At 54.1% G+C, this 16,027-nt stretch overlaps 1 protein-coding gene across 2 annotated transcripts in view; it reads left to right on the forward strand.

Annotated features, from left to right (window-relative positions):
• Positions 1-5,128: 5,128 nt before the first annotated feature.
• FAM171A1 (family with sequence similarity 171 member A1) overlaps positions 5,129-16,027 on the forward strand; it is a 65,649-nt gene continuing 54,750 nt past the window's right edge. For both annotated transcript variants that reach the window (XM_055146720.1, XM_055146721.1), the window contains exon 1: positions 5,129-5,310. In XM_055146720.1, the coding sequence (XP_055002695.1) occupies positions 5,229-5,310 (82 nt within the window). In that variant the 5' untranslated portion in view covers positions 5,129-5,228. The remainder of the gene's footprint in view (positions 5,311-16,027) is intronic.

The following is a 16,027-nucleotide window of genomic DNA, read 5'->3' on the forward strand; positions in this document are numbered from 1 at the left end:
AACCACTCATTTCCAATACCCATTTGACATGGCCTGGGCCCAGTTTTCTTGTTCTTGGCTTCGTCTATGAGGGTGTTTCTAGAAGGGATTACACTGGGCTGGGGAACTAAGTAAATACATGTACCAAACCCTATCACATTATTTCCTTAAACAAATCTGGTCTCACCCCATTTCCGTGTGGATGGGGCCTGCAGTACAGTCTATTGCAGGGAGAGCCTTTGGGTTTAATCATTAAACAGACCAAGGGCAGCAAGAGGATATTCTGAGAGCAGGACCCTTGGGGGTCAAGGAGCCCAAAAACTAGACATAGAGGAAGTAAGGAGAGAGGAAAAGATACAAATGACAGAGGCTGGAGCGATAGCACAGCGGGTAGGGCGATTGCCTTGCACGCGACCGACCCGGGTTCGAATCCCAGCATCCCATATGGTCCCCTGAGCATTGCCAGGAGTAATTCCTGAGTACATGAACTAGGAGTGACCCCTGTGCATTGTTGGATGTGACCCAAAAAGCAAAAAAAAAAAACAAACAAATGAGAATGTCTCCCAAGAGTTAACCTACAGACTCACCAACGCTCAGGACAATGGGGTTCACGAAGCACATTTCAGCTCGCTTCCTTTTACAGGTACGGAGCAAGCCACAGGAGTTACAGAACGGGGCCGGAGTGATAGGAGAGCAGGGACGGCATTTGTCTCGCACACCACCAACCCAGGTTCCATCTCCAGCATCCCGTATGGTCTCCCGAGCTCTGCCAGCAGTGATGTCTGAGTTTAGAACCAGGAGAAACCCCTGAGCATCACCTGGTACCCAAAATCTAAAAACAAAAAAGAAAAAGGCAAGAAGAGTTACAAAACCAGACACGAGAGTTTGCTACTGCCATTGACTTCACAGTATCCCTGTCTTGTCCCCTGATCTTTACATTTTCCCTGAAGGAAAGCAGGTCTTTGGTTCCCCAACACCCCCCTTCTCTCTTGATACCCGTCCCAAGCATTCAAAGATGGAATGGGAGAAATAGGACACAGGTTAAGGGGTTTGCTCACATGTGGCTGACTCAGGTCGCAAGCCCAGCACTGCATGGTCCCCGAGCACCACTGGAAATGTCCCCAGTGAGCACTGTCAGTTGTACGCTCCCCTCACCAAAAAAAAAAAAAAAAAAGACATCTCAGGTGTCTGAAGACAGATTTGATTATCATCACAAATAGATGTTTCTTCTGGTTAGAAGGTTGACTTTCGATACTCACTTCCTCCTGAGGGTTTCGGGTCTTGAAAACAGTAATTCAGTAAATGAACCGGCACATGGGTGAGATAAACACTTTTTGAGGCAAGAGAACCAACTTGTCCGAAGAGAAAAATAGGGACCCGCCATGTGTTACCAGCAACCAGGTTCTCACAGAACTGCCTGCCTCTGGGGGCCCTTCCAACCACGAAGAACCAGCCGTGTGTCCCGGCCCCTCTCATCGCTGTGGGTCCCCCAAGCAAAGCGTTGCACATGGCCTTTGCCATCACAGTCTGAGACCCACCGTTCGGCACCAACCTCCACCAGGCCGGGGCTGGTGGCCAGGAAAGATACGCGCATCCTCCTACTCTCCCCAAGGCAACCTAGGGGCTGCTCCCCTTCCCCCTCCCACCTGCACTAGATCGCTGGGGGTTTCCTCCGTCAACTGCCACTTTCTCTCCTCGCTGAGAACCTGAAGGAGGAAAAGGAGGTTTCCAGAGAAGAAAAGGGAGTGATGTCTTGAGAGATCTTACGAAGAACCATGTGGTTTGGCATAGGGGTGCAGATACACCAAAGATGGAAAAGTGGGGGGCAGAGAGAGCACAGCGGGAAAGGCGCTGGCCTTGCACAGTCTGACCTGGGCTCCATCCTAGGCATCCCAGAAGGTCCCCCGAGCACTGATTTTTAGGAGTGATCCCTGAGCAAAGAGCCAGGAGTAATCCCCATGCCTGGCCACAAAACAAAACCAAAAAATAGCGAAGAAGAAAAAGTGAGGGTGTTTATGTTCTATAAGCAGCACATCACCAGCGATTTCTTCATCTGCCCATTTCTTTTCTTTTTTCCTTTTTTCCTTTTTTTTTTTTTTTTTGGTTGGGGCAGGGGAAGGGGTTTCAGGAGGAGTTTGGTCATACGTGGTGGTGCTCAGGGCTTACTCCTGGCTCTGTGCTCGGGAGCATTCCTGACAGTCCTTGGGAGACCCGACGCAGTGCCAGGGATCAAACCGGGGTCTGCTGAGTGCAAGGCAAGTGCCTTACCCGCAGTCTCTCTCCCCAGCCCTTTTTCCTTTTATCAGACGGATGGCAGATGGGCTGAGAGGAAATGCTGGGCTCTTATCACCCCCAAGCCATGGCTGCAGTTTATCTAACAAACACATCGACCAACAGAAGAGGGGACTGTGCACGAGGCATTTCCTGACCCGGACCAGCCTCCTGAATCTGCTGTTTCCAGCAGCTTCTAGGTGGGGGGAGGGGGCAAGGATGAGGAGGCGGTGGGGGTGAGGGGAGGCACCTGGAGAAAGGGGGGAAGGAAGAACCCGGCCCCCTTGAAGTTGATTCAGACCATTATAATGTCCCTCCCCACCCCCTCCCAGCCCCGACATCAGGAAAGACTTCAATAGAACAAATCTGCTTGGACTAAGAAACCTTGACACAGAGCCCCAGGGATCAAGGTCTCAGGAAAATCCAGGCAGGAAAAAGTCTGCCTGTGGCCTCTCTGCTTTGGGCACAAGGACTTGCACATTGAAATCACATGCTGCAGAGTCAGGCAACTTCTGGTTTCAAATGAGCATGACTTCTTCCAAGACGGCGGTGTGAGGTTTGAAGAGGACAGAAGTTCTAGGAGAGCATCCTCTGGCTCGCCCGGGTTCAGCCTGCCTCCTTCCCCAACCCGGACTTCCCACCACCCAGGAACTAAGGGGGAACACCGGGATTGAAACAGGGACAAGGTAAACCTGATTCTTTTATTCCTCTAGAGAAGGCCGGGTGCTTGGTTGTTATGTAATTCTGGGAAGACCGCTCCTAAGTGTGATTTAGCAGTCTCTGTGCTTTCCTTGCCTCCCGCCGAGAAATTAACAACCACCTACCTGAGCAGGGAAGGTTGGGGGCGGGCGAGTCCAGCACTTTACACTTTGGAGCAAGTCTCCTCCTGTGTGTGCTCAGTGGCAAGTATTTAACCATTCTGCTTCCTGAGACAGCTGGACAACCACACTCAGGCATCTTGCTACAATGTACATAAACTTCACCCACAGAAATTTTGGTCGGACATAGTAACCATAACCACGGTGCTGAACATTCATAGTCCAGATTCCCATCCAAGTGGATGGGTTCTGAAAGTTCCAGAACTCTCTAGTAGGAGCTGCTCATCACCACCCAAAATTCCCTCTGTTGGTGACGACATTCCCTCTTCGATGACGACATAGTACTGGATCCAAACCAGAGTGTCGATCCTGGCGCAGTAGTCATTCACGGGGAACTGTTAGCCAGATGCAGACCATTACTTGGATTAGATTCTCCAAACAATCTGGACACAGGAAGCTGGGTCCAGTTCCCTGGAATTTATACTTGGCGGAAAGCTGGGAGAGAAAATCTTGAGTTCTTGCTCTCTCTTCTGATCTGAGGACCACGGAGCCTGTTATATTTTCTCGACAAAACTGGACCCTCCCAGTCCAGGGAGAGTAGTTTACATTAAATAAAAGTTTCCTTGAGTTATTTTCCTTCGTTCCTTCCACTCCCAGGAACGGAATTTTGCAGGAACACCAGGCCGCCTCCCAAGGATGACGGGGGTCTTGACTATTGTCGTTACTTTGGCTGCCTTTGTCTGCAAACCCCCTGACCGCAGCGCCTCCTTGCCAGATGGAATGAGCCGTTTCAGAAGGGGCTGCACGCCTCCGTCTCTTGGGAGGTGACGTGAGCACATCGGACCCTCTCAGGAGCCATCCTGGTGAGGAGAACCTGCTGGTTCCCACCAAACTGTCTCTCGGGGTATGACCATCCCTGCTCCTTTGCGGCCCTCGCCGCTGACTGAAGTGTTACAGAAAGTGCCTCCCCAGAGGGCAGGCTGCCTGGGTTTCTCACAACCTGGGTCTAAATTTAGGCTCACAAAGGTGCAGGTGGGAGGCAGGGGTGCCTAGAAGCTGGGAGGGTTGAAGGTTTCGTGGTGGGGGGAGCAGGAGAGGGAGAAGTGGGCGTGTGGCCGGCCTGGGTGTGGCCGGCGTGTACCCCGCCTAAGCAAGCCTGCTGGCCTTGTGGGTTTGCTTTTTTTCTTTTAGACTTTGGATCACAGTAGCGCTCTGGGTTCTCATCACTCCCTGGCGATGCTCCGGGGACAGTCTAGGGTGTTGGGGGTGACCCTCCGTCAGCTGGGTGCCAGGCGAGCGCCCTACCCCTTGTACTGCCTCTCAGGCCAACTGACTCCAGGCGCCTAACCCAAGTGAGCCTCTATTTCCTCATCTGCAAGGGGGGGGTAACAGGGTAGCAAAGCCTCCGGGGAGGCGGGGGTGAGATGAGGGGAGGCGCGAGGTGGGGGTGGAGTCAGCCTGCCAAGAAAACGTCCCTGCGAGGGTGTGTGTCCGTGTTTATAAATTCCCGGACTTCCCCTGGACCCGGCCAGAACCTTCCGGACACCGTCCGCTCCCCCTGGAGACCTCCAGGACGGCACACAAAGCCCTCCACGCCACGACGGGCTCGGCGGGCCTGTGGCCTGGACGTGGAAGGCGCGTGTCGCCGCCACCGAGGGGGCCGGAGTCCTGAACCGCCGCAGGAAGGCGTGTCCCCGCCGCGGGCGCGCCCGCCCACACCCTCCCGCGTGCCAGGTGCGCGGGCCGGGGGCGGGCCGGGCAGGTGCGTCCGTCGTCCCCGCTGCGGGCTGGCGGGGCTCGGGGCGCGCGCGCGCGCGCGGGATGGGGCTGCGGGGGCGCGCGCGGCGGGGACGCGCGGGATGGGGCGGCGGGGGCGCGCAGCAGCCTGGAGCGCGCGGCCGGCGGCGGGGGCGCGCGCGGCGGCGGGGGCGCGCGGCGCGGCCGCCCGGGGTGCGTGTGCGTGTGCGTGTGCGTGTGGCGGCGGCCGGCAGGGGGCGCGCGGGGCGCGGGGCGCGGCGGGGGCCCGGCGCGGCGGCCGCGGCTCTCGGGGCGGCTCCGGGCGCGGCGGGCGGGCGCGTGGAGCGGGGCGCGGCGTGGGGCCGGCCGTGACGCGCCGCTGGCCCGCGAGCCCGGGCGCGGGGGAGCCCCCGCGGCGCGGAGATGCGCGGGGCGGCCGCGCTGCTGCTGTGCCTGCTGGGCTGCCACGTCGGGACGGCGCGGAGCAGGACGCCGCGAGCCCCAGGTGCGTGTGCGGGCGCCCCGCGGGCTTTTGTGTGGGCCGCGTCGCGGGGCGGCGGCGCCCGAGCCCACCCGGCCCCGAGGGGGCGGCGCCGCTCCGGGCCGCGCGCGGCGGCGGGGGCCGGGCCGGGGGGCGCGGGCGGGGGGCGCGCGGGCCCGTCCCGCTCCCCGCAGGGCCGCGGCCTCGGAGCCGGCCGGGGGGCGCCGCCGCCCGCCGTCCCCTGGCGCCGGGGTCCCGCGGCCCTTTCGTGGTGGCGGCCGAGGGGGCCCGCCGCGACGCCGGGGTGGGGGTGGGGTGCCCCTCCCGGGTGGGCGCCCCGGGACCCTCGGGCCGCCGGCCTGCCGCAGTTCGGGAAAGTTTCGGGGTCTCCTTCCCTCTCCGCTCCCCACCGCCCCTCCGGGGCGATGTCTGTTCCCGGGCCCGCAGGGGGGCTGCCCCGCGGCCCCGGGGTCACCCCCGCCGAGGGGCAGCCGCTGGCCCCGGGAAGCCCCCGCGACCACCGTGGAGAGAAAAACCCATCGTGGCCAGGTCTGGGTGTCGCCGGCTCGGCCTTTTGTCTCCTCGCTGGCCTCTGCAAATGCGCCTGGCAGCCCCGGCCGCCAAGGACGGAGGACGGCGGGGGCGGGGGCGGGCCGCGGGGCTGGCTTTTGTGTTTGGAGAAGAATTCATGCGGGAAGCCCCCCGAAGCCGTTTGGGGCACGCGTGTGCGGGGTGGGAATCGGGGGGCGCCTTGGCTGCCTCCCGGCGTGAGCTGGGCCGCGGCGGGCACCCAGGCGGAGCCTCCTCCTGGGCGGTTTCCCAGCAGATAACCCCGGATTTCATGCCTCTGTCCTTCCTCCCGGGAAAGGGGGTGCCCCGTGACGTGCCCGCGCGGACAGGACGAGGGGGGCGCCGGGAGTCAGCTTCCTTTGCTTGCACCCTGCCTTGCTCGGGTTCATCCCCCCTCCCCTTAGAGCAGATGTTCAGAACCCGGGGTGTATGAGCAGGAACCCCTTGGATGGGCCCCCCGTGCCACATGGTGAGACCTCGTGGAAAGAGGGCCCCCGTGTCATCAGAGGTCCTTTTATTTTGTACATGTTGAACTGAGCGTTTTCCTCGCTACTGCCCTGGGCCCCGCAGTACCATTTGCTAGAATCTTGCAAGCTGGCCGTTTCTGCAGCCAGAGTATAATATGACCCTTACGGATTGTGTATCATTTTAATCCTGTTTATGGTGGAGGGGGTGACATTGACAAGGTACCCAAAAAGATCATCGGCGTTTCTCTAAGGCTGGGAAAGGAGTGTTTGGGAGGCTAGGTCACTGACGTTGAATCCGAGCCTCATTCATTAATACTGGAGTGCTCTTTGAGTCAGCCGTTTCAATGAATGTGATATTTGTGCCTCAGCCAGGCACTTGGTCCCAGAGAACCAGGTTGCAGTTTGGTTTTGCACTTGAAATGGGCCGGAGGAGAGAAACATTGGAGCTCAGGCATGCTGAGGAGGGGAAAGCTGGCCTTGTGTTGGAAAAAAAAAAAAATGGCCATGAAAAGAACGAATCAGTGTAGGGTGAAGGCCACAGTTCCTGCTGTTAAAATCTCAGATTGGGTCACAGAACTGGAACAGTCAGTGGAGTGGGTGGATACTGGTCCCCTCCAGGAAGATGTTCGTGTCAGGGATTGGAGGATCTCGGCTAGGCAGCGAGCCGGAAAAGGCTCCTGGGAATATTCCCTCATCCCTGCGTGGTGCCCCTCCTTGGAGGGGAAATGGTGGTTTAGGGTCGCGACCAGGAGCTCCGCCAGCAGGCAGGGAGGGTGTCACATCCTGACTTCTTGCTTCTCAGCTGATGCCATGGCAAGGCCGTGCTTTGTGTGTGTTTTTTTCCCCTTTGACTGCACAAGGTCACTCCCCCTCATTCTTAAAACCATCTAGACTAGTTTCTTAGCGCAGTGTTAAGGCTTATCTTTTCTGTTGTCCTGGGGCACACGCAGGTGGGGAGACACGGCAGGCTGCTTTCTACCCAGTGCTGAGTGGGTGGAGAGAAGGTGTCGGTGGGTCCTGTGCCCGCTGGGGCAGTGCTGTGTCCTGGGGGCTCAGCCTGAATTCTGAGAGCTCCATACCCGTGCTGGAGGCTGCTCTTCCTGTAGGAAATGTCACTAGAAAGCGGGGGAGGGGGAAGGGGGCTTGCCACCTCTTAGAAATGCCTTAAGAACTGCTCGAGAGTCTGGGACAGAGCAAAGCCACACACTGTTCCGGCGAGATAACCGGGACCAAATCCTTTCCTTGTTGAATGGCTCTTTAATGGCAGAGAGCAGAGCAACAGCTGCAGAATGTGAGGTTTGCCGTGGGGAGGGGGAGGCTTTGCTGGGTTCCACACGAATCTGAACCAGCCCTGGAATACGAAAGTGTTTTCCTCTATAAATGTCCTCAGCGGCATAGGAAGTGTGTATAATGTCTGCTTTTCTCCTCCCTGGAATTGTGTGGAAACACAGTGGACTTATTCCCCCCCCCCCCACTTTTTTTCCACCTCTTATAAGGCAGTGTGTGGAGCCCGCTGCGGAGCGGAGAGGGGCCTCCCTGGCAGGGAACCAGCCACACAGATGTGCTCTGCAGAGCCGGGGCTGGGCCGTGCAGCCTGTGTGCCAGAGGGAAGGTCAGGGCCGGGTCGGGCCCGGCGGGCTGACTGCAGAGGGTAGGATCTTTATTTTTGCTGTTCCTTATTGGGGCACGAGGCAGTTGGCAAGGCTGTGACTGCTTTTTTGCCCACCTCCGGAAGGCTACAATCTGTCCTAACATTCGAGGTGCACGCGTGGCTGTCTCTTGCCCCTCAAGAGCTCTGTTCTTGGCCAGAGTTCAACTCGGACACAGTGCTCCGAGGAAAGGCGATGCAGGATGTGAGGTCTCTGAAGGGGCCGAGGGGAGTGCGTGGCGGTAGGACGCATGCAGACTTTATTCTCAGGCCCCAGTGAGGGAAGCCCAGCTCAGGTCTCACCCCCTGGGGACACACAGGGGGATGTTCCTGGAAGTCTGGTGTGAGAACAGCCTGGAGGAAGCCACGAACCTTCTAGGGAATCTCAGGCCCACTCTTTGAAATGATTGCAGGAAGTGCTTTTTAATGTCCTGTTTGTATCTGTCCTGCGGGACTTGGTTTTGGTTTGGAGCTCAGAGCTCACTCCTGGCCAGCTCTGGGATCACCCCTGGCTCCAGACTCAGGGATGCTTCCGGCTGGCTCTTCCGGTTTCCCTCGGAGCCAAGTCTGACCCCAACTTACAAAGAGCAAGCTGTCCTATCCTCTGTATTATGGCTTCAGCCGGGTCCTATGGTACTTCGTAAAGCTTACCGTTTGTTAGCTTTAAAATCCCCACCCAAAAAAGCATCGTGGGATCTTTAGACCAATAGCTTACAGATGAAAGGACTTTCTGTGGCTAAATAAACTCTTCAGGGGCCGGAGCGATAGCACAACGGGTAGGGCGTTTGCTTTGCACGCGGCCGACCTGGTTCGATCCCCGGCATCCCATATGGTCCCCCAAGCACTGCCAGGAGCAATTCCTGAGTGCAAAGCCAGGAGTAACCCCTGAGCATCGCTGGGTGTGACCCAAAAAGCAAATAAATAAATAAATAAATAAATAAATAAACTCTTCATTTTCAACAAATGACTCTTGTCTCTGTCAGTCTTAACCATGCATTTTATTATTGTGGATATAAACTTAGTGGTTTTGGTAACTATTTCTTCCTGAGAAACACTACGTGGAAATAAGGTAGATGAGCATAGTTGGAGGGAAGGCATCGGAGCGGGTTAGGGATCTAGAAGAATTCATTCTGCAGTAGTCGCTCGCTCTGGTGCTCTGGGTTTGCGGGAAATTTACTTATATTCGTTAATGTGACTTGAGTCTCATTTGTGGAAAACAAGTCAGTTTTGCTTGATTTCACCAAATTTGTCTTCTGGACTTTCAAAGACCACATACGGTTTGCACCCCATCCGCCTCTCTCCAGCAAGCATAGCCCTAGATGAATTTCTCGAATGACGTCCTAGCACTCTGAATAGACAGATTTGTTTTGTAAAATAACAGTCCTTTAAAAGAAATTCTAGAGTCTCGCCCAACCGCGTGCCCTACCTGAAGCGAAGCATCGCTTGGGAAATTGAACCAGTGCGTCTGCAAAATGTGAGGCAATTAGCCACTTTAGAAGGGTTTCACGGTAGGTTTCCTGGCGTGAGCGGCTGAGTCAGCATCCAGCCAGTGCTCCTGTCGGTGACGGGCTCCAGAGAAACGGGGTCCTAAGGCTCTCACAAGAGGCTGCCTCCCGCAGCCCTGGCCAGGATGAAAGGGCGCTGAAGGAAACGGTGTTCTTAGCGGGTCCTTGGCATGGAAGCCGTTCTCAGCTCGACCCTTGAGTGAAATGAACGACCCCTTCCGTTTTTCTCTCCAAGCCAATTCTGACCCAAATGTTGGTTCCTTCTCGCTTCTGCATGCCCTTGCGGAACACCTTCATCTGTGCGATTGCATCTGTGGACCCCGCTCGGGGGCTGCCTCCAGCTCGCCTTTCTCTGCCTTGGGCCTGGGCTGTAGTTCTGAGCATCTCCTGCGAGTTCATGGACATGCCAGCTCGGGGCAGTGTGGTCCCCACATGCTCCCCTTCCGGCCGCCTGTGCTCCTCAGTTCTCCAGCGCCCAGACTCAGGCCCCCGTGTCCCCTGAGCTCCTGGCTCTGCTTTGTCACGTGTCTGGTCAGCAGTGCAGCAGAAGCGTTTATGCAAGTATCCTGAGATCAAGTAAAGGCAATGATTTTGGCTTTTGGGGTCACACCTGGAGATGCTCAGGGGTTACTTCTGGCCCTGCACTCAGGACTTACTCCTGGTGGTGCTTGGAGGACCATATGGGATGCCGGGGATTGAACCTGGGTTAGGCTGCGTGCAAGGCAGATGCCCTGCCTGCTGTACTGTCGCTCCAGCCAAAGGTAGAGGCATTTCCCGTGCACCAGAAGGCACCAGGAGGCCAAGTTCTCGTCCTTGTTCAGGAGCTGAGGAAACCCAGACTGAGACAGGATAAAAGCTCAGGTTCTCTTTAGCTAGCCCAGGCAGGTGCAAGGATGTCCCCCAAGGACACCCAGAGCCCAGTCCCTGGAACCCATGATCCTCCTATTTCTCCTGGCAAAAGAGACTTTGCGGAGCTGCTCGAATTAAGGCTCTGCCCATGGGAAAAGTTCTCAGATGATCCAGACGCTCCTGTTCTTCCTGTGAAGATCCTCCCAGACAGAGGCAGGGAGAGGCTGCAGGGGGAAGGCCAAGGGCCAGGAGTCTCTGAGGATGGGCACCTACTCTGTGTCACAGTCTCCTTACGGCTGCCTCTGATGCTTATTTCTACATTTTCAAAGGTTTATCTACAGAGGAGCATAGAAAGCCTGGCTTTGGAGTGTGGAAGCAACACAAGCACCACGCAGGGTTTCCAGGGCATACAGGTAGATGAGTGGGATTTTTAGGGTCATTAGATATTTTTAGCGGCAATTGCATCAGTTGAAGAATATCGGTGTCCAGGTGATTCCCATGTTAAAGTTCTGAATAATTTCAGAAATGATTGAGGAAAACTCCCATGGGGGAGATTACGTAGGCATTTGATATGCTTATCAAATGTCTTGACCCCTGGATTTTGCATATAACATAGACATACATGTTAGAGCTGGCAAGACCCTGGGGACTGTGGGAAGCCCTCAGTGGTGTAGGGGAAAGGGCTTTGGAAAAGACCCCTTGGAAGTAGCATTGCACTTCTGAGCGATTCCCCTTTGCTGTTTTGCTCTAAGCCCTGCCCCATCGAGGAGACACGCGTGGGCTTATTGAAGGAGGACAGCTGCCCAGATGATCATTGTTTCAGTTGCTTAGGCTTACCTTTTTGAGGTCAAAATTTGAATAGCAAAAGAAGGATTGAATTTGTATAGAGGAAGTGGTTTGGTTTGGGTTCTTTTTTGGGGGTAGGGGTAGTTTCGGGCCACATGGCAGTGCTCAGGGGCCACCCCTGGCTCTGTGCTAGGGGCTCTCTCCTGGCAGTGCCCCGGGCAGAGAGGTAACTCTGGCAAGCCTTCTGATTTCTAGTAATGGCGACATCAGCCCACTGTCAGTGATGTCCTTCCTTCCCTTCTCCCTTCCGCTAGCGTGTGTGGTTGTGGTTTGCTTCCTCCACGGCCCGGCTTGCATCCTTCCTCCCCCAGAGAAGGTCAGTGAGAAGCATTTTCTAATGGAAATTTTTATTAACAGATAACCAAAACACTAGAATGAACTATTTTATGATTTAAAAATTTAATATCTGCCCATTGACTATTGACATAATGTACAGCCAGCCATTAATATGTTATTAATAATTTGGAGGAGTGCATTGCTGGGATACAGATCCTACAAAAAAGAAGGGAAGGGACAAGGTGGCTTGCTAGTCCATTTGTTCTCGTGGAACAGAAGATTCTGGCCCGGTGTCTTCAGGCCATAAACGCTCACGTCCTGTGGGTCTGGGCCCAGGAAGCCCAGTTCCCACACAGGCATGCAGGGGCTGGTGGAGAGCTGCCCCTGATTCACACGCACTGGTCTTTTTTTTTTTAAATAGAGTTGTTCACAATAATTTATTACTTTCAATATTCCAACACCAGTCCCACCACCGTCCCACTATTATTTTGAATTTTCCCGCCACCACCCATGCCTGCTCCAAGGACAGATCCTAAATAATTTATTTTGTATTGCTTGTCATGAATAATTTGCTAAAAGTGATCCAAAAAGACTTCCTTCAAGGAAAGTGTGTGAAGATTGTTGTATCTCACCCTGGAGACACTAAGCTCTTGTGCAAGGGGTTACTAAAAACACTGTTCCAGATTGGGCCTTGTGTGGTAACATTTTTTTGAAGGAGAGCGGTTGCTTTCTACGTTACACCTCATCAAGTGTAGTGTGCCACTTCTGGTGCATCAGTGGCTTAGAAATGAGATGTCATGTGGCTGCAAATGTGGCCGCCTGCTCCGGGAATTCTGAAATTTTAAATAGGATGATAGATCTGGAGTTAAATTTTTAACTGGATGGTGACTTTGGGGTCTTGGAGATATCTCTGCAGATTGTGGCTCTCTCCCGAAATTTGTCTGTAAGTCTCTGGGCCATGCCATTAATGAGCTTATATGGCGCCAGAGGCAGTTTGTGGGCAGGACTGCCGGGCTTCCGGAAGCACAGGGAGATGGGAAGAGGTAGGTGTTGGTCTTTCCCTGGGAGCTCATATGGCATAAGCCGGGATGAAGCTCATCCTGTCTCTCCTCGGGCTGCTCGTGAGGACGCTCTCCTCTCACTGACTCCCCACACCCATCACCTTCCCCTCGGCGTCCTGTGCTGGGGTTCACGTGCTCTCTGGGCTTTCCAACATCAGAAAGTCTTCTGGGTCTGAGGGCTTGTCTGATTGCTGTTTTACTTGGGGCCACACCCTGCAGTGCTGGGTGGGGGAGGGCACCCGGGCACTGCTCAGGGGAGTGACCATACTGGGGACTGAACCGAGGCCTCCTGCCATGCAAAGCGTGTGCTTGCTCCAGCCCTTGACCCTTGTTTCCGGCCCAGGCTGGCACCTGTCTGACTCCTGGGGTTAGATTGGGACCTCCTGTGTCATCTTGGAAAACGAGTCAGCAGTGTCATCACCTTTGCTTCCCTTATTGCCACTTCACCTAACATAGTGGCGTGTATGTGTGTGGTGGGGGAGGGGAGTGTCTTTGGGGGGCTCACCCTGCCTCCTACAGCCACAGTGCAGATCCTGGGTGCCCCATGTCCAGTGCAGGAGGGGCTGAGAGGCCAATTTCCCTGCCCTCTGTATGTTGGGGATGGCAGAGGTCTCTGTGGGTGTTCTCTGAGCGAGTTCTTAGAACAGACATGGCACCTTTGTTTCTGCCAACGTCCCGTGGTGTCTGCAACCCTGTTCATGGCTATGGCATATCGCAGACAGGCCACAGGCAGCTGACAGGGGCGCCCTGTCTGGGCCGTTATGAACCAGCACCAGAGCCGGGATTCCCTGGGCCTCTGTGGCCCACAGGCTGCCTGTGGCCTCTCCCCAGGACACGCCACATTCTCAGGGGTGATACTGGTTCCAGGCTCCTGAGAGCATTTTGTTTGTCCCCCACTCCCCGACCCCAGACCATGATGCCCCCGAGTGCCCCGAGTGCGTGAAATCTCTGTAGCCCCAGCGTGAAGCCCGCGAGCTCAGCCGAGCGCATCCCTCCCCGGCCAGGCAGAGGTGAATCAGGAGGGCACACGCCCAGCACCCGGGCGGATGCTGCTACAGAGCTACCGCCTCCTTCTCAGGCTGTGGGAAAAGGCTGTGAGTTGCCCACAGTGCCCAAGCCACTTGCCCAGAGCCACGGGGAAGGGTTCAAATCCACCGTGTGATCTAGGCTTCGTGCAGTAGATCCTTAGGCTGGAGAAATGCTGATCCTTGGGGCCTCCTCCCCACCCGCACCAAGACCCCCTCATGGCCGGGGCCTTCTCAGAGGGGCCGTGGTGCCCCGGGGCAGCAGCCTGAGAGCCCTTGGCAAGCCACGCTGGGTGCTGCTGCTGTGTCGGATCCAGATGTGTGCGAGTGATGCAGAGCCACCCGACAGCCCGAGGGCCCCCCAGGGTCCAGGCGAGCAGGGGGGGACTTAGGGCTCCACCCTGCTGAGCTTGGGAGAAGCTTCTGACTGGCATTCAAAGCCCATTAGTGTCTGGAAGACTGTCTCTCTCCCTTGAGGGGAACTGGTCTGGGCCCAGCAGTGGGGAGCAGGCAGCGGGGCTGGCAAGCGGGGCTGATGGTGGAAGTCTTTGTGGTGTGTTCACTCTCGGAAAAGCAGAGCCAGATGTCCTTCGGTCTCTGGGCGCCAGGGAGGGTTTTATCCACTCCAAAGTGTGAACTGCCAGTATTTATTTGGTATTTGAACTTACTGGCAAAAGGCTAGTCTTTTTCATCCTGAAGAACAAGTTTTCTTACTTCCTCTAGGCTTGAGAATTAAATAAAATTTTCATTTTGTGATGCTATAGATCAAACCCAGTGTCTCACAAACATGGCAAATGCTTTATATAGCAGCCCCCTGGGAATTAATGTTTACATGATGTTGTGATGAGACTACAACAGGTTTGGTTGTTGTTTGGTTTATATTTTTTCCTAATTCTTATTTCACAAAAATGTTTGACCATACAAAATCGTTGAAAGGATTTTATAGCGAGGGCCCAGACTCACCACAGAGATCTTACAACTAGCGTTTCCCGTGTTCACTGTAGTACGTGCGTACCAGATCCCCCACCTTCGTCTCCTTCCACCATCATTTTTCAGAGCATTTACGAATTTCTCTGATACCAGTGCCCTTTTCTCAGCACTCAGCAGCAGGCGTGTCATTCACTAGGGTTCAGTATTTATTCCAGTTTCTTTTGTCACAGAAAAATTTACATACAAGACATTACACAAGACTCTGTCAGCAAAAACACACACCTGTGCCACCCCGCATCTTATTGAGAGACAGAAAACTTCCATCGCTTCAGAACGCCAGCTCAGGACTCTCAGCAACTCCCCACATCAAACCCAGTCTGCAAATGCTGTCTGAATCTCTCCAGCATCATATGGTGGGGTTCAGGGCATGTTCTAGAATGTCATATAAATGGTCTCAGAAAGTATGGACTCTACCCCCTATTTTATCCACAATAATTTTTTTGAACCTCATCCATAATTATTGTCTGTCCTTAATGGATTTAGTTTTTCACATTGCAGAATACAATTCCGCCAATTTCATGCATTCTACGCTTGGTTTATTCATTTGCCCCTTGGTAGACACAAATTGTTTCTTATTTTGTGACTATTGTAAATAGAGTTCCTCTGAACATCTTTTAAAAATGAAGGTTGTTGTTTGAAAACAAAACTTTCTTGCTTTGGAGAAATCAGCACTGGAAAATCAGGAGTGGGATTGCTGGGCGTGCAGTGAGCAAAGAAGCCCCTAGACTTTCCTTTAATTGGTTGCATCTTTCTATGCTCCCATCCAGTAGTCAGTGAGAATTTCTTTTGTTTCATAGTCTCACAACATTTAGTGTGCTTTAAATTTTAGCCATTTTGGTGGACAGATTTATATATGCGTGCACATATATACATATATAGATAGATAAACATAAATGTGTATATCTTAAGTAGAATTACATATGTTAAATACTTAGACACATAGTTCACACACTTCATTTTCCAGACACTAATGGCATTGTTTTCGAAGAGCATGGAATACTTTAGGAATCAAAAGTGAGTTTTGATCTTTCTGTGCATATCTTGTTTCAACAATGTGTTAATACATACTTGTAAAAAATATCTTATGGAAGTCCATCACGTGACGTGATTATCTCCTCAGTGAATAATGATTGAGTTCAGCTATGCAGATACTCTTTATCATGTTCCTGAGAGATAAGCTGGTATGTGGTTGTGAATGAGAGGGAGAGAGAGAGAGAGAGAGAGAGAGAGAGAGAGAGAGAGAGTGTGTATTTGTGTGTGTGTGTGTGTGTGTGTGTGTGTGTGTCTAGATAAGCCTGATGTATTGTGTATGTGTTTCAGTGGGAAAAGATTGGGAGAAAAACAAACCTAACTTTCCGGAGTCCAATATTTACACATAGCCGAATCAAAGCTAAGACTGTTTTACTGCTGCACTTCTCAGAGGAACCCCAATGCACACGCCAGGTGGAAGGGGCTTGAGTTCATCTTTTAATGACAATGATCTTTTAATGCCTGGATCTCAATG

The sequence above is a fragment of the Sorex araneus genome, chromosome 9 (assembly GCF_027595985.1).
Source record: "Sorex araneus isolate mSorAra2 chromosome 9, mSorAra2.pri, whole genome shotgun sequence".
Taxonomy (NCBI): domain Eukaryota; kingdom Metazoa; phylum Chordata; class Mammalia; order Eulipotyphla; family Soricidae; genus Sorex; species Sorex araneus.